Consider the following 23621-nt stretch of genomic DNA (forward strand, 5'->3'; position numbering starts at 1 on the left):
GTATTGTAAATTTTATTGTGTATTGGTTATCATTTTATTGTGTATTGTTAATATTGTATATACCACTGCCACCGGGTGCTTGCCCACTTGCAGTGTAAATAAATACATACACATACATACACGAAAAGAAAGAGCTCTACAGCTAAACCAAAAAGACTTCGTAGGGAATATATCGTTTCCTGACATTGTAGATGCGTCGCTGCTACAGCTTGATTTCATCCTCGATGCCTACTTTTTGTCGTTTTAATAGTGAATCGCGCGTTAATCCGACAAACTCATGCTACAGGAGGCAGACCAGTTTCCTCGTCAAAGAGTGTACATTGAAGACAATCCATTACTGTCTCTTATTACAAGGGTGTTCACAGAAACTTCTTTAGGGAAAAGACCGCTGTTAGGACCTAAGCTTAGATATTTGGACAATCTGAGGGAAGATTAAAGTTTATGGTAACTGAAAAATTGCTTGACAAGACAGGGTGCAGTGGTATCATATTGTAAACTCAGCAGCCAAGAACATTCATAGCTTATAAGGTGTAATAATAATAATAATAATAATAATAATAATAATAATAATAATAATAATAATAATAATAATAATAATAATAATTTATTTTATTTGATTTTATTTATTTTTATTTATTTATTTATTTAATGTGCTGTACAACAGCCAGTGGCCAATTACAGTTCAGCACAAATTTAACAAAAAACATAAAACAAAAATAATTATTACACATAAATATAATTACAATCAATTACAATAATGAAGATGAATGGATAACTAAGAATACTATGAGACAATGTTAATTGAGTATAATGCCTAAAATAATACATAAATTATAAATCGTTGCCAAGAGCAAACAAAGTCTATACATTGAAGGGATCGAATTCGCAGCCATGCATGTTGGCATTTTTAATGCATCTGGAGACTGGTGAAAGAAATTTCGAATTTCTAATATAGAAAAGTTTGTGGGCTCTCATATCTTTTGTTGGAATACGTAAGGTAATATTGTTTAAGAAAGAGTCACAGGATATATCACCTTTGAGGACTTTACAAAAGAACAGATAATCTAGCTCATGGCGTCTAGCATATAGATTTTGACAATTAAAATATTCACATTTTCTCTCATAACTATACCCGGAATTAATGGGCAAAAATCTGAATGAACATAAGGATGTAAATTTTCTTTGTATATTTTCTAATTTAGCCGAGTCCGTAGTTGTAATCGAGTTCCAAACTACAGATGCATATTCGAGTTTCGATCGCACCAATGTATAGTATAGCATTAAAAGAGAATCGGGCGTGGAAAAAGAATAAGTTATTGACCGTATTATTCCTAGCATTCTGATTGCGTGATTGTAAATGTAATCAACGTGACTATGAAAATACAATTTAATGTCAAAGAATATTCCCAAATCTTTTACGCAATCCGTTCTGTTAATTAGTACATTATTTAGATAGTAATTAAATTTCAGTGAAGAAGTTTTTCTAGAAAAGGTTATTACATTAGTTTTGGATACGTTAATTTTCATACCATTGTCTTCCGACCATTTAGCGACTGAATTAATGTCACATTGAAGTGATTGACAGTCAGTACTAGTTTTGATTGTGCGAAAAATTTTTAAATAGTCTGCAAATAATAAACAGTCAGAACTTATTCTTTTACATATATCATCTATGAATATAACAAATAGGAGAGGTCCTAAAGTAGATCCCTGCGGGACTCCGCAATTTATATTATAAGAATAAGAGTGTATATTAAACAGTCTTACACATGAAACTCTATTACTTAAATAATTTTCGAACCACTTTACGTAGCTTACAGAAAGGCCAATATTTCATAACTTATGAAGAAGGATATAGTGCGGAACTACATCAAAAGCTTTGCTGAAATCAAAATATATTGAATCAGTTTGTCCCTGCGTTTCAATTATTGGTACAATTTGATTTAGATATGTGACCAGGTTAGTGACAGTGGATTTAGTTTTAGTAAATCCATGTTGTGAAGAATTGAGCTTGTTTTTCACATAAAACGATATATGTCTGTGAATAATGGTTTCAAAAATTTTTGAAAAGTTATTTAGGATCGAGATAGGTCTGTAGTTTCTGACATCATTTCTTTTTCCGTTTTTAAATATAGGAATAATTGCAGCTTGTTTCCATAGTGAGGGAAATTCACCATTTTTCAAACTAATATTAAATATGTGGGCTAAAAGAGGAATAAATATATTAGAGCATCCTTTAATTATAAAATTTGGAATACCGTCAGTGCCAGTTGTTTTTGTTGGTTTAAGTTTTTTAATTGCTTTACGAACGTCATCATGTGTTACTTTAGGTATAGGTAATGAGTCTGTTATATTCGTAATAATGTTTTCATATGTATGGCTGTGTTTAGTCTGAACAGATTTGAAGTGATCAGCAAAAGCATTGACAATGTCTAACTGATCTGTGATGTGTTTATCGTTAAGAATTAATTCAGAGGGATAATTATCAGTCTTCCGAAATGATTCAACATATTTCCAAAACTTTTTTGGTTCCGTTTTAAGATTTTCATTAATATTTTGAAGCCATGATAATTCATCCGATTTAATTTTAGATTTCACAAGTTTTCTATAGTAGGAAAATGTTTGATAATAAAATTCAGTTTTGAATTTTTTATATTTTTTATGTGCATGGTCTTTCTTTCTAATAAGTTTACGTAAGGTGTTAGAAAACCATTGTGGATAACCAGAACTTTTGACTCGAGTGACAGGAACTGCCTGGGATATGACACTATTAACTACTGAACATAGTGAGCTAGCTGCATCGTTAACATCGACAGCTTGGTAAACACAGGACCAATCGTAATTATATAGACTCCAATATAAATTCAAGTAATCACCTTGAGAATAATTTGGGAAAGAATTTTGTTGATTCTGGGGAGAAAAATTTAGTGTGACTTCAAGAGTTATTGTTAATGGAGGATGATAGTCATCCTGCAAGACTAGCGAGTGAGTGGCCAGATTGACCTCAGTCTCGGTTAAATTTGTAAATATAAGATCAAGTAAGTTTTTGTTATTAACTGTTGAATAATAATAATAATAATAATAATAATAATAATAATAATAATAATATTGATATATTAATAATGTTATTATTATTATTATTATTATTATTATTATTATTATTATTATTATTTACTTACTTTAGTTAGTCGACTTAGTCGATCCTCTTCTACCACCTGGTGTAGAGGTTTTACAAAGAGCCTTCCATCTGTCCTGAGCAATGGCCCTTGCCTCTTTCCATTCGATCCCTCTCTCTCGCATGGTATCTTGGATTCCTTGTTCCCAGGTCTGCCTCGGTCTTCCTTTAGGTCTTTTTCCCTCCATTCTAACTTGCCACGCTATTTTTGGGTATCTATCATTGTTCATTCTAGCCAGATGTCCAAACCACCTTAATTGTGATAATTTTATTTGTTCTACGAGAGGATCAATTCCTAGATCTAGCCTTATTGTTTGGTTCCGTATTCTATCTCTTCTAGTTTTTCCTTCTATTCTTCTTAAATATCTCATTTCCACGGCTTGTAGTTGATCCTTATGTTTGGAGGTCAGAGACCATGTTTTTATTTTTACTATCATAAAGCTTTCATCTATAAATTCCCAATTGATTATTTGTGTTACTTTGTCTTTCTGTATAAGACAACCCACGCCAGCTTTTGCTCTATTATTTTTAGGGACTCCACTATATAGAAGAATAGACCCCTCATCTAATAATTGACATCCTTGACCATTTTTCTTAGTTTCTGTTAGTGCCAAGTACTTAACCTTTGTACCCTTCATCTCTTTAACCAGTTCGTTTTCTTTTCCATTCAGACTTCTGATATTCCAAGTACCCAAAGGTATTGATCCATGTCCTGGCCAGTTCGTCGTAATATAATCTGAATCGGCTGCTCTCTGTATATATCTTTTAACTTGATTTGTTTACAGGGTAAGGTTGTTGGCCTCACGCCCGACCCCCAATCTGGAGGGTCAGGTCATTTGGTTTTCGAGTTTTCGTCTCCTAGATGATGATGATGATGATTATTATTATTATTATTATATAACAGTAAGATATTATTATTACTATTATTATTATTATTATTATTATTATTATTATTGACTAAACAAAGACACTGACCTATCGTCCTATTGGTTTTATGAAGGAAGAAGTGCAAATGACATTATTCCACTTATGATAATTCAAGAGAGAAAAAATAACTACACTTGTTTATTTGTAACATTTTATTACAAAATTAACAATGATTAAAATAATACAACAATTATAATGAATAGTACAAATAACAATAATTGTTTCAGTCAAAAGATGGCTATGTAACATTTTGCCTCATAGCATACATATTAGAAAGTCCTCCGATTCTTTGATGTTTTGTGCCTTAGACCTGAGTGAGACATCGAGACTTCCATGGCATTAGAACGCACTCTGTACATGATTTTCATTAATATTGGCTGTTGTGATGTTGGCTGTGAACTGCTGACATCTATCGGCCAGTAGCAAAATGATCTGCTAGACGAACTTCACAGATTATAAAATGATGTAGTCTACATGTTTTAATAGTTGGAAGATGTCGCATTTCTATAGAATCACGGGAAAACACAGGGTTGTTATTTTCTACAAAATTATCAATCTGAAATGCAACTTTCATTAAGAATATGTATAGATTTTTTTTTTTACCTTTATGTAACTCGGAATAAAATAAGCAGTAGTAAACATAGGGTCATTTAACATTAGATGTTCTATTAGTTGATCTGTTTTACGTGCAACGGAAATCTTGCCAATCGCCGATTAAGAGAGAATACGTTATAAAGAAATGCAAACTTATTGGTTATTAGTTATTGAGTTAAATTCAGGAAGAATGATGGGATGTTGTTTCCAACTGTCTGAGAGAGTTTAATGCTGGTATAGACTGTGAAATGATACGACTCCTCTGAAAATAGTTTATGCATTGGTTTCAGGAGTAGATTTAAAAAAAAAGAGAGAATACTTATACATCACAAAACATTTTAGTTTGTCCTAATCTCGAAAATATACAAATTTAAAATCCAATATTTAACCTATAGGTTAGAATCAGGAAACACATGTAAGGCCTACATACAGTTAAGGTGAACGGAAAAGTGCTTTGAAGTGTTTAACTAATGCTTCTTATAGCATCTGATAGAAAAATAGAGAAAAATGAAAATACGCATAAGAAATCTATCCATAATATGACAGTAGATTATGGATGATAAACGTTTTATTTGAATGAAAGTTCTGCGAAATTATCGCTCTAGATTGTTATTGTTTCTCTGTATAGAAGAGTTATTACCAAAATTTAAAATATGTTTTGCCATGAACAAATAAGTACGTAAAATCATTATTACTTTGAATGGTATTGTAGTTATAAATCTGTATGCAAAATTAAGAAATCGTGTAGCGAAATAGTTAGGTACTATATGCAGGAAGAAATGCTAGAGAAATGTAGATAATTGTAAGAGCCAACAGACAGAAAATGTGCTTAACGGGACCGTGATAGTGGTGCTATCAACGTTGTTGTTACTCTGCTATGTAATCGGAATTGAAGAGAAAACAAGGAAGACTTCGTGAAAGTGAAAAGAGAATGTGTGATAGGGCGAGATTTATCTCATTTCATGTAATTCCTGTTTCTCAGTAAATAAGGGAAAACATGAAAGTAAATATTGAATTGTTATATATGGAAGAGAGACGAGATTTATGTTGATTGATATAAGAATTATGTCGGGTCTGTTGAAGATAGCGTCCAAAAATGTATTAGTGAATGTCGGGAGTATCTTACGCCAATTTTCCATATAGCCATGTTGCAACTAGAGTCTCTGTGTACTAAGAATTGAGACATTCTGGATAATAAATTCTGATTTATTGTACCAAAATCATTGGCTACTTTAATCATCGAATTAATTTATAGGCTAACTGGTTTTGTAAATTACTCTGTTATTATTAGGAACAGAAGAGCAATACAGTGTTTCGTTTTTCTACTCTGTAATAATCAAGGTAAGAGGCATTTGTGAATTGATCTGAAGATTAAATATATAAGTAATTGATTAACTAGCGGACTTACTCGTGTTAATTATGTAAGTCTGTGCGGCTTACAGCTGTTTCAGTGCTTCATCACACCATCCTCAGAGCCTATTAGATCTCGGAGTCATCTCGAACTTCTCTGCCTGTTGTATGGGTGCGTTTGATTGTTGAAAAGTGGAGTAAAATAGTGTGTGTACTGAAATTGGTCTGTGTGTCGAGAATTTGATCGGGGTGTGTTTTAGTGTGTTTTTATATTTCATATTGTTCTAGTGTGTTGAGTTTTTGGTTCTTGGGTTGTATGTGTAGGATTTCCATGTCCGCATTTATGTTATTGTATGTATGGTTAGCATTGGTTATGTGATCGGCATATGTAGACGTATTGTGTCCTCTGGTTATTGCTTTAATGTGTTCTTTGTAGCGTGTTTGGAATGACCTGCCTGTCTGTCCAATGTAGAACTTGTCGCAACTATTACTTGTGAGATTGCGTACACCTGTGTGGTTGTATTTATTTGTTTGTGTTTTTTGTGTGTTGAGATGTCTTTGTAGTATGTTTTCTGTGCTGTATGCTATGTTGTATTTCTGCTTTCTGAATGAAGATGCGAACAATTACTTATATTCGAGTGTTAAAAGTGGTGTACGCAAGATTCAAAGTGGATTAAATATATGATAAATGTAAGCAATGTTTTTTGGTACAACTAAGCATTTTGATTAGCTCTATGATATTATTTACTTGATTCTGAATTAAAATATTGCAGACCAAGCTTTTAGTCTCAAGTCTTAATATAGAAACCCTACTAATAATTACTAACGCACTCCATCTAATGTTGGAAAATAGGAATATTTTCATACCTTATTATTTCATTCCATCATCTGGTATAGTTTACTACATTTTTCAGGAAATGTTAAGTTAGGTTAGGTTAGAACTTGAATCAATGCCTTGTGATTCACTGATAATACTACTGTTTGATGTTACATAATAGGCGTCTATTATTTACTCCTGATAATGGGATTTCCGATGTCGCTCATTATGTACCTGGGAAGTACCAGCATGCAAGAAAGATCCAACGATCTTCCGATCAGTACTATGATGTTTCAGTATGTTGAACTAGGGATGACATATTTTCCTGAGTATGCAAAAATGAATTATATATGATGAGTATTCTATGAAATTATCCGTTACTATTGTACTAAAAGTAGAATGCTACGCAGTAGCCTTTGTTTATGATGCCATCAAGGTCGAAGATCAGTAATTTTTCTCGTAGATTGTAATAACAACAGGAAGCAATATGCTACGAAAGTAGAGATCTTCTCATCCAGCCTCATTTCCGGACTTCAAATGTGACGTCACTGTTACCGTGACTTTTTAGCATGTTTCTTCGGTTGCGATGTGGAGTCGAAGTTGGAAAACTTCTATTTTGCATCCTACGGCCTTTACATGGCATGGAGATTTGAACTGTGCTCAAGAATTATGTGCTGGAGCTAGCCCGCGTGGAGACCTGGAACAATAAGTACAAAACAAGGCTCAGAATAAATGGCAATGCTTACTTATAACTACAGAGAAGTCAAAGGTGAATGAATGACAGTCGGACAACACAGGTTAACCAACTTCGAAATTTCAAACACAGAATATTTAAGAATTCAATTTACGTGGTAGTCTGGTCACATATACACGTAACATATATGAAACGTGATTCTACTGATTTCTGCGTTAGTTACAAGCAATGAATGGACAAGAAGTTATATCACGGCCTCCTTGCTACAAAATATACGACGACCGAATAGCTTTATAGATGGCAACAGAATGAATCTAGTTGGTTGTGATCGGAAACGAGAACGGCAAAGTTAAAACTTGGCCAACTCTCACGTTCTAGTTCCCAGGCTCCGGTAAGCTTCCCTAATTGTGAATGCTCACATTTAAATACATTTATTTTAACAATTTTTCCATTTTCGTTGTCGTTTCTGTTCCCGGTTTATTGTGAACCAGTCTTAAGGCGTAAACTTATTATCCTGCTGAAAACTTCGAGAACATTCGTACGTGCGTCACCTGCTCAGTGATGCCAGCCGTGGCGGTAGTACACCCTGGGGTAGTGGTGGATGTGTTTGTACACGGGTACATGCACCGGGTACGGCTTGGGCACTGGTACGGGGACGTGCTTCTCCACATACACGGGTGTGGGCTTCTCCACCGGATATGGCACCGGCTTTTCCACTGGGTACGGCACCGGCTTCTCCACGGGCACGGCCACGGTCTTGATGACGGGGACAGCCACGGGGTGCGGCACCTGAACGTGCACGGGCACCGGATGCGGTACCGGCACGGCTATGGGGTGGGGCACGGCTACCGGAACCGGGTGCGGCACCTGGATGCCGATGTACTTGACCAGGGGCACAGGCACCGGCTTGGTTATCTCCACTGTGTGGCTCAGTGGCACGACGTGGCCGTATCCGACCGCATGCTCGTTGACGCCGTAGCTGTGGCCCTCGATGCCTCGTTTCTCTTGCTTCTTCTCAGGAAGATTCACCGAGTCTTCATATTTCACTTCTTGTTCTGCACAGGCCAGAGCGGTCAGTGCCAAGACTGCTACCATGGAGACCTGCAGCAAGACAAATTACCTTATTATAACTTTGCACTTCTGGAATACATTGACATTGATATAATTTTATATTTATGAACTATAATGAAAGTGTGGCAACTTTATATTTCTGAACTATAGTGAAACTAAGACAACTTAATTCTGAACTGTAGTGGATGTAATATAACTTTATACTTCTGAACTATAGTAGAAGTAAAATAATTTTATACTTCTGAACTATAATGAGAGAAAGGTACGTTTATACTTCTGAATTATATTAGGAAACTTTATACTTCTGAACTATAGTGGAAGTAAAATAATTTTATACTTCTGAGCTATAGTGAAAGTAAGATAAGTTTATACTTGTGAACTATAGTGGAAGTAAAATAATTTTATACTTCTGAGCTATAGTGAAAGTAAGATAAGTTTATACTTGTGAACTATAGTGGAAGTAAAATAATTTTATACTTCTGAGCTATAGTGAAAGTAAGATAAGTTTATACTTGTGAACTATAGTGGAAGTAAAATAATTTTATACTTCTGAGCTATAGTGAAAGTAAGATAAGTTTATACTTGTGAACTATAGTGGAAGTAAAATAATTTTATACTTCTGAGCTATAGTGAAAGTAAGATAAGTTTATACTTGTGAACTATAGTGGAAGTAAAATAATTTTATACTTCTGAGCTATAGTGAAAGTAAGATCAGTTTATACTTGTGAACTATAGTGGAAGTAAAATAATTTTATACTTCTGAGCTATAGTGAAAGTAAGATAAGTTTATACTTGTGAACTATAGTGGAAGTAAAATAATTTTATACTTCTGAGCTATAGTGAAAGTAGGATCAGTTTATACTTGTGAACTATAGTGGAAGTAAAATAATTTTATACTTCTGAGCTATAGTGAAAGTAAGATCAGTTTATACTTGTGAACTATAGTGGAAGTAAAATAATTCTTAATTCTGAGCTATAGTGATAGTAAGATAAGTTTATATTTCTGAACTATAGTGAAAGTAAAATAACATAATACTGAACTGTAGTGGATGTAAGATAACTTTATACTTCTGAACTATAGTGGAAGTAAAATAATTTTATACTTCTGAGCTATAGTGAAAGTAAGATAAGTTTATACTTGTGAACTATAGTGGAAGTAAAATAATTTTATACTTCTGAGCTATAGTGAAAGTAAGATAAGTTTATACTTGTGAACTATAGTGGAAGTAAAATAATTTTATACTTCTGAGCTATAGTGAAAGTAAGATAAGTTTATACTTGTGAACTATAGTGGAAGTAAAATAATTTTATACTTCTGAGCTATAGTGAAAGTAAGATAAGTTTATACTTGTGAACTATAGTGGAAGTAAAATAATTTTATACTTCTGAGCTATAGTGAAAGTAAGATAAGTTTATACTTGTGAACTATTGTGGAAGTAAAATAATTTTATACTTCTGAGCTATAGTGAAAGTAAGATCAGTTTATACTTGTGAACTATAGTGGAAGTAAAATAATTTTATACTTCTGAGCTATAGTGAAAGTAAGATCAGTTTATACTTGTGAACTATAGTGGAAGTAAAATAATTTTTAATTCTGAGCTATAGTGATAGTAAGATAAGTTTATATTTCTGAACTATAGTGAAAGTAAAATAACATAATACTGAACTGTAGTGGATGTAAGATAACTTTATACTTCTGAACTATAGTGGAAGTAAGGTAATTTTATACTTCTGAACTATAGTGGAAGTAAGATAACTTTATACTTCTGAACTATAGTGGAAGTAAAATAATTTTATACTTCTGAACTATAAAGGGAGTAAGATAAGTTTATACTTCTGAATTATATTAGGAAACTTTATACTTCTGAACTATAGTGGAAGTAAAATAATTTTATGCTCGACCATGCCGAAATGTAATAATTATACAGCTGGTAGCAGTCCTTTAATGCATGTCATTAAAGTACACCTACTCATTAAAGTACAGGTGTTCAGCCAATGACAAGTGAGCTTTGTACCGTTATAAAACCTCAGCCAATGACAAGTCAGCTTTGTACCGTTATAAATCCGCAAGTATCGATTATTCTCGGATATGCAATCGAAAGACAATTAGCGAAAAGTAACGGAGGCTGGAAATCCAATACTGTCGCAGAAGGGTATGTTCTGTTACTATAATAATTAGCGTTAATTGTAAATAATATTGAAATAAATTCAATTTGTCGTCTCGTTTTTCAATGTCTAATTTAATTTCAGTGTTATATCAAAGTTAATATTTAGTTTACTCTGTAGGTTCTTATAGGCTATCAAGGTCAATGTGGACATCTGTTCCTCGGAAAAAATCAATACTTTCGCGTCTGCGCACATCTCACAATTTACGAGGTATTGCTCAAGGTCAGTTAGATACAAATGAAATGAATAATTTCAAGTTAGAAATATGGTCGAGCATAAAAATTCGTATGAAACTCGCCTATAATGGTAATTAAGAAGCTCGCTAGCGCTCGTTTCATAAACATCCACACTCTATTCTTAATTACTATCATTATAGGCTCGTTGGATAATGTGCTATTATACTTCTGAGCTATAGTGAAAGTAAGATAAGTTTATATTTGTGAACTATAGTGGAAGTAAAATAATTTTTACTTCTGAGCATTAGTGAAAGTAAGAAAATTTTATATTTCTGAACTATAGTGGAAGTAAAATAACTTCGATTTTTTTAAATTACGATGGAAGTAAGGCAACTTCATACTTCTGAACTATAGTGGAAGTAAGGCAACTTTGTATTTGTAAACTATAGTGGAAGTAAGACAACTTTTCACTTCACCGCTGTGGAGAAACGGTTAGCACGCCTGATCGTAAAAAGCGCGGGCCCGGGTTCAAATATAGGGAGAAATTATCTGATTGAGTATATCTGGGGTTTTCCTCAACCCTTTAAGTACAATGCTGGATAACTTTCGGCGTTGATCCTGGACTCATTTAATTGCAATATCACCTTCATTTCACTCAGACAGTTGACAAAACGTCGTAAAATAAACCAATTAAAAAACTTTCTATTTCAGAACTGTAGTGGAAAAGAATAATTTCCACTTCTGAATTATAGTGAAAGTAAGATAACTTTATAATATTCTGAATTATAATGCAAGTAATATAACTATAATTCTGAATTATAGTGCAAGTAAGATAACTTTCGAGTTTTAAGCTATAGTTGAAGTAGGATAATTTCTGCTTTTGAACTGTAGTGAAAGGGTGATAACTTTATATTTCTGAACAACAGTGGAAGTAAAATAACTCATTATTCCTAACTTTTAGTAGAAGTAACATAATTATATATTTGCGAATTATAGTGGAAGTAATATAACTTTCTGCTTAGAGCTATAATGGAAATAAGAAAATAACTTTACAATATCTGAAATATAGTGTAAATATGATAACTTTCTTCTTTTAAACTGTAGGTAGTTGAAGTAAGATAATTTCTGTTTTTGAGCTATAGTGGAAGTATGATAACTTTATATTTCTGAACTATAGTGGAAGTAAAATTACTTTCCACTTTGAGCTATAAGTTAGTGGAAATAAGAAAATGTCTGCTTCTGAGCTAGTTAAAGGGTGTAAATGATACGTTGTTATTGAAGTGTTGTATCAGTGAAGAATTATGTTGTGTCAGTGAAGTGTGTTGTATCAGTGAAGAAGTATGTCGTGTCAGTGAAGTGTGCTGTGTAAGTGAAACGTGTTCCTGTCAGTGAAGCTTTATAGTTTATAGTGGCAGTGCAAAGAATTTGAACAGTGAAATGTTTTTGAAGTGTTAGTGAAATCAGGATAGAATCTGTGAAATGTGTCGTAGTTCCAGTGCAGTGAATGAGTTGACAGCGAAATGAGTGTAATGTTGAAAGGTACTTGTGCAGATATGAACATATCATACTTGTGGGTTTTAGTTCGATCTTAGTTTTAAGATACAAATTAGAATATTTCAAATGTAATTTTAAGTGATCGTTTCATTTAATTTAGTATATTCCCTGTTGTTATTATTATTATTATTATTATTATTATTATTATTATTATTAGTATTATTATTATTAATTGTATTTTTAATTAATAAGTTTATTATTGTCATTATTGAATGTAATTAGTTACCACTGCCACCGGGTATATACCCATTGCAGTGTGAATAAATACATACATATATAATGGAAGTAAAATAACTTTAATACGTCTGACCTACAGTGAAAGTGAGGTAACTTTATTACTTTTGAACTATAGTGGAAATAACATAACTTCTGAGCTATAGTCAAATAAAATAACTTTAATGATTCTGAATATAGTGGCAGAAATATACTTTATTACTTCTGAAATATAATGGAAATTAGATAACATTATTCTTTATTTCAACAGAAGATAACTTCACTAAATCAGTTACGAAGTATTTTTATGTAGTTTTGAAATATATGACGTCACTACTGTATTTTTGCGATTACGAATTATAACAACCGTAAGGCCTTATATTCATGGCTTACTGGAAGTAGCATTTCTTCATGATAAGTGCTAGTTATTGAGCCTTATAGAAGCTTAAAAAGTCTACACTGACCTAGTTGTTCAGTTGTACCGTGGATTGCTACTAATCATGGTTCAGGTAAAATTTATTACTCGTATTAGATGTAACATTAAAACTTACTTATTTGACGACGCTTTCAACTACAGAGGTTATTGAGATTTGAAATTCGACGGGAGTGAGAAATGTAAGATAAAATTTTATCAAGAACACCTCCGTCTTGGATGCTGTTAGATCACTTTGTAGACCTATGATTCTCACATTAATTTGCACATTGTATAAATTAATAATATAATTTTAAATGATGTTTGCTGTTGGAGTTACTTTATAACTTTATTGTAGTGTGTGGGTAAATTGATCCTTAAGGGGAGAGGATGGTATTTTTTGGTGAAAAATGAGTAAATTAAAAAAAAAATCTTTAAAATACTCCGTGATATGTGTGGAATGCATAGCATAACATTTTATGGGCATTTGTACCCTTATCGGATGTTGAGTCGCCATTTTTAAACTTCCTCCGTTATGGAGTTTTAAATCACTCGCCCACTTTTATTGTTGTTTCCGGTAAATTACATTTTCAAAAAATATTTTTTTTTCTTTAAAATACCCTTTGATATGTATGGAATGCATTGCATAACATTTTGTGGGTATTTGTGCCCTTATCGGATGTTGAGACGTCATTTTTAAACTTCCTGTGCTATGGAATTTTTAAATCACACGCCCGCTTTTATCGGTTTCCAGTAACTTAATTTTTTTGCTACATTGCCAGACAAAAATGGATATAATTTCTGAACTATTAAAGATACATGCATGAAATTTATAACACCCATTCTTTAGACTATTAGGAAAGATTTTTCCGTAACAGAATTTTGTTAATTGATTTCATTTTAAAAATGCGTCCGTTTGTTTGCAAGAAAGGAAATCAGAAAATTGTTATTAAATTTTAATTGTTTATTTTACAAACGTAGGGACTACTATCAAAATTCTGTTACAGACAGTTTGTAGAACATGCTTTTGCAAATACATTGCAAAAAACTGTTTGAATCTATCTTTAAAAACGGTTTAGATATATCGGTTTTAGTACAATCCTGCAATGGGTATATTTTTTTTAAATTTGGGCTTCCAAATAATTTTTATTTTCAAAATATTTTTATTTGGTTGAGTAGCCACAGCTATGAGCTCTCTACAAACAAAAAATTAATATTTTACACCAAATAGGAAAAAAGTTTTAATAATACCATCCTCTCCCCTTAAGAATTTTTTCCCTGATGTGAAATGAAACCCTAATTTTCTGAAGCATTGCCGATGACTGTTAGATGCATGTAGGTCCATAAGTTTTTAGAATAAACATGGAAGTACTATAATAGTACATTATGCAACGAGCCTATAATGAAGGTAATTAAGAAGTGAGTATGGATATTTATGAAACGAGCGCAAGCGAGTTTCATAATTTTCATACGAGCTTCTTAATTACCATTATAGGCGAGTTTCATACGACTTTTTATGCTCGACCATATTTCTAACTTGATATTATTAATTTTTTAGCAATGTCCCGTATGTTGTGAGATGTGCGCAGACGCGAAAGTATTGATTTTTTCCGAGGGACAGATGTCCACATTGACCTTGCTAGGCCATAAGAACCTACAGAGATAACATTGAAATTAAATTAGACATTGAAAAACGAGATGACAAATTGAATTTATTTGAATATTATTCACAATTAACGCTAAATATTATAGTAATAGAACATAACCTTCTGCGACAGTATTGGATTTCCAGCCTCCGTGACTTTTCGTTAATTCTCTTTCGATTGCATATCCGAGAATAATCGATACTTGCGGTTTTATAACGGTAGAAAGCTGACCTGTTATTGGCTGAACAGTTGTAACCTGAGTCGTCATTGGCTGAAAGACCTGACCTTTAATGAGTGGGTGTACTTTAATGACATGCATTGAAGTTCTGCTACCAGGTGTATAATTACTACATTTCGGGATGGTCGAGCATAAATATTATTTTTGTCTCTACTAGGAATGACTTCGCAATTTCGTAGCGAGTAGCTAATCCTTTCGAACTTTATTGAGCTTCTGAGATTAGCCACCGGAAATAGTTCTGGCAGCTTCTGGTCTAGATTTCTTTCCCATGGAATTACGTTGCCAACTCTATGAAACTTGAGACCCGCGGGGAGAGGATGACTTTCAAACGCATTGGTCAAAGAACTCGTATCTGAAGCTTTCACGCGTGAAGATGGCTATTATTTATTAGTAATCACCTTTCTCCCGACTGTCAGTTTCAATCTCTCCCTTATTGTTTCACCTGTCGCTGGAGGGGAATGATGTATCATTCTATTAATAATTTGCTTACAGAGATGACCGATGCAGATTTCATTCCACCGACTATGACTGTTAAAAGTCTTAAGATTTATGGCATCTCACGTCTGTCAACAGAGCTCATTTGCTGAATGAAATAGAGGCTTATCAAGGTTACATAATCCGTGCTATACTTAACGAATAACGCGTGCGAGCCTATGTTATGATTTCGAATCTTGTTACTGTCATCCTCTGAGTTATTTGAAGGTTTACCGTCGTGTTCTTTTTCTTGGGAATCCCACCAAGTCTTCTTATTTTCACTTTTAATCACTCTACTGTATTATAAATAGAATGGAACTTTCTCCACAGGCCAGTGGCGGCTCGTGATAAAATATTATGTGTGTTCATATATTTTGTGTTCCAAAATTGAAGAGAATATGAAATGTCATAATTCCAGTATTTCACTATCGAAAAAATTCTGAAAATAATAATAATAATAATAATAATAATAATAATAATAATAATACTAATCATCATCATCATCATCCTTCACGAATTAGGCCTCTGTAGACCTGTTTCGGCCCCATCTAGCAGTCTTCTTAAAGGTCTTCCTGGTCGACGATGTCCTCTAGTTTTATATTGCATCATAATTTTTGGGATTCTTGAATTTTCCATTCTTCTTACATGATCTAGCCAATTGAATTTGTATCTGCTGATTTTTTCTTCTACTGACTCTACTTCTAATTGTTCTGAAATTTCTTCATTCCTTTTTCGGTCTAAAAGAGTATATCCTGCTGTCCTCCTCAAAAATTTCATTTCCGTTGCTTTGATTCTGTTCATGTCTTTTTTCTTTAATGACCAAATCTCGCTTCCGTATAAAAGGGTGGGTAATGCTAATGTATTATATATTTTTATTCTTGTAGATTTTTGTACTAATTTAGCTTTTAATGCATTGTTTATTATTCCTAGAATTTGTGTAAATTTGGTAATTTTCTTGTTCACATCTTTTTCATTTTGATAAGATATTTCACAACCCAGATAATTGAAATTTTGCACTTGTTCGAGGCATTGGTTATTGTGTATTATCTTACTTCTGACTGGGTCTTGTCCTAAAAATGCCATTACTTTTGATTTTTGTGCTGAAATTTCCATCCCAAAATCTTTTAATATTTTATTTAATGTATACAATCCTCTTTGTAAATTATCCTCTGAATTGGAAATTATGACTTGATCATCGGCATAGAGTAAGGAATTTAATGTTAGAGCACTGGTTATTTTGATGATAATAATAATAATAATAATAATAATAATAATAATAATAATAATAATAATAATAATAATAATGGAACCCAGTCTTTTTATTTCAAATTTTTCCTGGTAAGCCAGTTTACCCAATTCTTTGCTGTTTAAAATTGCTTGAACAGAATTCATTATTTACGTTTGTTAAAAATTAATACGTAGGCTACCATAGTGCCGTTATTTACAAAAGCGCGTATTCAGTAATATACTGTATTTTGATTCACAACACACTGATACACTATTGCCTATACCACTACTGTAATCCTATTCGCATAGATTGATTACTATAAATACATGCCAGTAAATATTATTCTTAAATAATATACACCACCATACAGATACTTAAATTCATACCACCATCACATTCAGCCAGCACGTGTTTGAAAGCCAAACTATGCTAACATTAAAGTATAGTAATTCACAAACTACACTCACGTAGCAGCACTGTACACACATCCACATAAAGTAAACATTCCGACAGTGAGAAATACTGACACCTACAGGGTAACATACAGACTATTAAATTTTCTCCTCGAGATATGGCACGTGAACGATAGGCATCGATGCACCTGACATCTGTAGGATAGATTCACTGTTCACTTAACGCTTTGTGCTCTTGACGAGTCATAAGCGACCAGCGAAAGACAATTTTCTCCCGCGCATGCGTGAAATTCCTGTAACCTTCTTGAAAAGAGCACGGCTTGTACGTGAATGCATGTTGCCAAGTTTACATAAGAAATTTATGCAAGATGCGGGAAGTTTAAAATACTCGATTCTGATATTATACATCCCCAATACGGTATTAAATAATAAAACTAGCCGTGCATTAATGGAAACAAGGTGTTCACGTGCTCTTGTGCTCTTATTGACTCACCGCCACTGCCACAGGCACTAGAAAGCACAGTAATATAATTATTTCATTCTAATCTGTGTGCTGTCGTTTTTTTCGTTAAACATTATACTTCATTCTAACGTAAACATTATTACCATTTTCAAATGCTGTTTGTAATGTAATTTCCTTCTAGCTGTTTAAAGTAGCCTACCTATATAGATCAGTAATAGTGATTGGCAGATTCCTGCGCTTTTTATGTGCATGAATTGTGCAAAAATGAAAGGACGTAAGCCTACATATTTCATGGACGCTTCTCAGTCGAAGCGGCAGCATAACACGTGGCGATGGATTAAAGCCCCATTCACAATGAAAATGAAACATAACCGTAACACAAACACAGAAGTTTGCGCCCAGGCTACCAAATGGGATCATTCACAATGATTCACATAAACATTGATACTGATCGGGAACGGAGAGTTGACCAAGTTTCAACTTTGGCGTTCACGTTTCCGATCACAGCCCACTAGATTCATTCTATTGCCATCTAAAAGCTATTTTGTCGTCATATATTTTATAGCAAGAAGACCGTGACATAACCTATGCATTATTTTGTTCTGTGCTGTGCATCATGGAGCAAGTTTTATTTAATGAGATTCTAATATTGAGTGTTGAGGAAAATCCTCACGTTTACGATAAGCGGCGCGCCTCGTATAAAGATGAGAAAATGAAGGAGAATACATGGCTTTCAATAGCTGCATCTTTGAACACCGATTGGAAGCGAATCATATTTTATTACTGTGTTGGTTGTACTACACACTACATATTCATGCTTCAATTCAATAACTACTGTTGTGTTCATTTTTGTTCTATTACAAATGTTTCTTCTCTAATTATTTTACGTTATGGTAGACTTAAAATAGGTTGTGATAATAAAGATGCATGGGCATATTTATAGTACCGTACCTAATGAAATGTTTCAGTTGAAATTTCCAAGTTGGTTAACCTGTGTTTATGTTGGTTGCCTTGTACTCATGAGAGAACGCCATTGGTCAATTATACACAAATAACATCAGAATGCGTAATATCGACTTTACATATCGTTATTGACATGCATATCGATATGCATAGTCGTCTACTTTCTCGGTTTATTGTGAATCAAAAATTTTCATATTCACGTCCTCTGCTTCTCGTTTTCATTCTGGTTCTCGTTCCCGGTTTATTGTGAACCAGCCTTTAAGTCTCATGATGCGAGATTGCGCTCGGGCTTGGGCCAACTAGTTGGTTCGATTTCTTCGAGATTTTTCCCAACTATAAGTCGAATGTCTGGTAGGCCTATTCCACGGTGAGTCCTGGGCCTCATCTTGCCAGATAGCATTTCCCTATTGCCAGTCTCACCAACGCTAGAGAACCTAGCAGCCCATACGTCGTTTTCAAGCAACCGATGAAAAGAGTCATACGGAATTTGAGGAAATCCCTATGATTGCGTGTAACGTAGGCTATATACGGGAATCAGGGTAAATAAATACAATTTGCTGTAAGATTTAAGCGTGTCTCATGAATTAAATGAAATAAGATATGAATAACAATACATTATCGAATAATAATACTATATTATTAAAGCAGAATGCATTATTAAGAAGGAAAGTAAAGATTTATTTATGAGTCACAGACAATTAACAAGTAACTGGTATACTGTATATAAACTGGCCACGCTACTCCATTATCTCCTGGCCTAATTGCAGCATGAGTGGTGCAATGTTGATATCACTTGTGAGGTTCAGGCCTGTCTTCGGACAGTTGATTAAACAATAACTGTATATAAGCATATGGCAATATGGCGTAAATATTTTTATTTGTCCATCTGCATGGAGTAATGTTAATCTTGAATTAAATTTCTATGGTTATGCATGTATCGTTCTTGTGTCTGTTTCGCGTCTATGTGAACTGACGCTGGTTCGATCGACGTTTGGATTATGAAGGAATTTGTGGTGGACAAAGCGCGCGCGAGGGATTTTTCTCGGGGTTCTTCCGTTTCCCCTCACCATTATCAGCATTCTACAGGGACATCATTTTATTTTTACTAACATTTCTGATATTAACCTGTCTATACCTTTGGATCAACGGTTGCTACTCGCTTCCACGACTGGAGTTCGATGGTGTAAAATACAAACAAATCACTTAACTAGGTATAGGAAGGAAGAAAAGTAGTTCATCCATTTACGTAAACTATGAAATATCACGCTTTTGAGTTTGATGTTTTTCATTAGGTTTTTGTTTAATCAAAGTACAGAACAGTATTAACAATGAATGTTTTTACTCACGAACTGAGCTGTCCATACGGACGTATTCATTATGCAGTGTATATTATACTGTCTACAGCACATTAGCGTACACCATAGAGAATGATGTTAAACTGAAAAATAATCATGATATGGATATTTAAACACATTTTTCAAAATGGTGGCGGTTCATTTCGATACAGGCTTCAGTTCTAATGTGTGTAATTCCAATTACCAGTTTCGTCCTTCGTACTAGTAACTCATGTTGAAATAATTCTGTATCTACTTTGTAAAAGAGTACCTTACGTACTGCAAATTCAATCTTCACTTCTGCTCGATCCCAAAAGATAAAATTACTCAGACATGCTATCTACTGTCCGTCCAAGTGGTTGTGTCGCAGGATCGTAGAAAGGAGGGAAATCACGTGACAGTTAATTACTTAACGAGGCCCTTTTATTTAAGTTATTTTAAACAGTTTTATGGGTATAATATTACGTAGACGTCCAATTCCTAACAGAAATTAATGTTCTCAGAAAAGAGCTAAGACAGCCCAGCCACTAGCCTTTACACAGAGGCGAATAGAAGCTGGTGGGGAAAACCGGAATGCGACGTAGGCAAATGGACGACAGTACCTGTGCGGAAATGATGCAATATTGAAAGCTCTTTCGTCATTGAAAAACGCGAACATATTTTTGGAACGTACTGTGACGGTAAGGCTACTATGACTGTATGTGCGGTCTTGGATCTGTGTGGAGAACTGTTGAACTTCATTAGTAGAAGGGGTGGGAGTGAAGTACATTCAAAAACTCAGGTACAATAAAAATTGAAGTAAAAATAAAATAATGTCCCTGTACAATCACCCTCACTCTGCGAAGTCCCGAACAGGGCTTTAGAACAAATAAAATTTGGCTCAAAGTGGTACATATGTATATTTAATAGTAAAGACTTTTTTTCCTAGTCGTGTTCTTGTTAGACGGTCGATCCGATCTCTCCGGCCTGCTTCATTGCATGCAGCCCCGTCGAGTCCTAGCGCACTGGTCTTTTTTCCAGGCGGCCAGTGTTCGATCTGAAATCAGATCGTGATGGAATTTGTGGTGGACAGACGTTGTACAGGGTTTTTCTTGGAGTGCTGCCGTTTTCCCCTATTATTAAACAAACGTTCTTAACTTTTTCCACATTTCATGTATAATCTGAAATAGATGAAAATAGACTGGGTTGAAGTTTCCGATGTTGATATGAAAAGGGCTCAGGGCTCCGGGCCGTGGAGCTTATCAGGTACTCGTCTAAGAATTGGATCTGGATCAGTCAGAGCTGTTCACCTGTCAGCACTGAGTTCACGAATGCCACCCAGGCCACCTAGCGGTATTGGACAATCATCGCATATTATAGGGCACACAATTGGCCAAAACAAGCCTAAGTGCAAAGATCCATTAAAGATCCGACCCTGGAAAATCCAAATCAGACCAGTCACTGTAGATACTCTGAAAAGTTCCCTTACACTTTCTGAAATCGCTTCATGGTGTTAGAAGTGATTAGAAGCAGTAGCGGCCGGTGATCGAAATCCTCGGTGAGGCCAGATGCAACTAGTATAAGTGCCTCCGATAGGAAATGTTTATTTATGATATTAATTATTATTATATTATTAATATCATTATTACTGCATTATTATTATTATTATTATTATTATTATTATTATTATTATTATTATTATTATTATCAGTCTATTATTACTACCATTAATGAAAAATAATAATTTCACTCACCAAATAAGCTGTTATGCTGTGAGTTTCAGTGATTGTTTCAGCGTGATGAAGCAGCCCACATTATATCTTGAAAATCCCCTTTCTTTCTTTTCTTTTTATTTTTTTTCCCTTGACAGCAAGGCCAACAGAAAAGTTTATTTTGCACCACATTACCACTTAACGATTTATGTTGCCCATACCAGGATGCAATAGAAACTCGCGTTTTAAGATTATCTGTCAGAAAAATTATCAGCGATAGACTGTCTCTTTATTTAAAACTTCGTTTCTTTAAATATTATTTCTTCTCGAAAAAGGACACTCTAACAATGAATTAACTGCACCAGCATTATTTCTCGCATTTGTTTCTGTTTATACTTTCCCGAAATACATAACAACATTGGCCCAGATTCACTACTGTACTACGAAGTACAATAGTACAACACTCTAGCTTAAGTAATAAACTGAAACATAGGGGGAGAGAATAATGTGGGTCTCTGCCTACCAAAGAGCTGGAATTTTTGTTATTTATGGCCTATTTAGGAAGACAAGTCACCATTGCTATTCCCACCCCACTCTACCCTTGAGGCCGGCCCATGGATGGGAGGAGTGAAACCTGACCAGGCCAGACGAATTGTACCTCGGCTTCAACGTTTTAAGCGCAAACTCAAAGCCCGCGAAAATACAGAATATTCATAAGCCAGACCCGGCACGAGCGATTCTGGCCTCAAGGACATATTTTACTGCAAAACAGGTCTGTATGTATCACAAAGTTTTCAAATGCTTCTACAGCGATATAGGCGTCATTCAAATAACTAATACATTATATAAAAACACAAAATTTGATTTCAGTTAAGCCAAGTGACTGAGGCCCGGCCTCACTTGCCTCAGTCAATCAGCCGCCACTGATTAGAAGTTACGTACATAAACAGAGGAAGAACGTAGTGACACATGCGCTACATTGTAGGGGTACAAATTCAGTAATACGTAAAACCTCGTTAATGCGGACCCCGATAAGCCGGATTTCGCTTAATCCGGACAGGCAAAAAAAGAGTTTGGAAAAATTAAAGACTTCTATGTACACATATACCAAGTCACGTACAATTTTAGCAAATTAACGAATAAAATGCAAATTAATTAAATCAACATATTTCCTATAACTATAATATAACCTTTTATTGTTATACAATATAGGAATCAATAATCTATTACAACCGAATACGTTCTACGTGGTACATTCATTAAGTTCTGAGACTGAGGGCATAGTGGCGGTGTGGTGCACTAGAACGGATAGGTGGCGCCGTGATATGGTACCTTGTCAGTTAGTCTCTCGTCCCAGCATCATACAGTTACGTGCATATAGTGTAAGCAGAACTACGGTCTTTGTTGTGACGGTGATTTGAATGCGCGCGTCGGAACTCGAGTATGTTGCAGTTTGAGCAACGGGCAAACGTCACGTTCTGTCAGAAATTAGGCGAAACTGCTATAACCGATCATAACTGGAGACGAAACATGGTGTTTCCTTTACGATCCGCAACTGAAGCGACAATCCGCCACCTGGAAAAACGCCATTATTTCCACGACAGAAAAATCCGCAACAAGACAGGTCAAAAGGCAAGGTGATGCTTTAACAGTTTTTTTTTTATTCAAATGGAATTGTTCACATAGAATTCATCCCACAATGTGCAACTGTAGACAAGATCCTCTACAAAGAGATTCTTGGCCGTTTACGCAGTTCAATTAGTCGTAAGCGTCCTGAGCTTTGGCATAGGAAGAATTGGCTATTGCTACACGACAACGCCCCTGCACATCGCTCCTTCCTTGTCCAAGAGGAACTTCCAAGGCAACAGGTCGCTGTTTTGCCACACGCTCCGTACTGACCTGATCTCGCACCATGCGATTTTTTTTCTCTTTCCCCTCAAGAAATCAATCCTACGTGGTCGTAATTTTTATGCGGCCGAAAAGGTCATGACTGCCACAAGAGAAGCCATACGGCATCTTCCT

The 23621-nt window shown here is 34.5% G+C and overlaps 2 protein-coding genes across 3 annotated transcripts in view; one reads left to right on the top strand and one right to left on the bottom strand.

The window, feature by feature from the left end:
- LOC138704351 (corepressor interacting with RBPJ 1-like) overlaps positions 1 to 23621 on the top strand; it is a 145341-nt gene that overhangs the window by 29583 nt on the left and 92137 nt on the right. The gene's annotated exons all lie outside the window — the stretch shown is intronic.
- LOC138705276 (uncharacterized) overlaps positions 4237 to 23621 on the bottom strand; it is a 32119-nt gene continuing 12734 nt past the window's right edge. Inside the window, exons 2-3 of the mRNA XM_069834120.1 lie at positions 8109 to 8658; positions 4237 to 7560 (exon numbers count right to left, since the gene is read on the bottom strand). Coding sequence (XP_069690221.1) covers positions 8113 to 8658 — 546 coding nt within the window. The 3' untranslated portion in view covers positions 4237 to 7560; positions 8109 to 8112. The remainder of the gene's footprint in view (positions 7561 to 8108; positions 8659 to 23621) is intronic.

Source organism: Periplaneta americana, chromosome 8 (genome assembly GCF_040183065.1).
Source record: "Periplaneta americana isolate PAMFEO1 chromosome 8, P.americana_PAMFEO1_priV1, whole genome shotgun sequence".
Lineage (NCBI taxonomy): Eukaryota > Metazoa > Arthropoda > Insecta > Blattodea > Blattidae > Periplaneta > Periplaneta americana.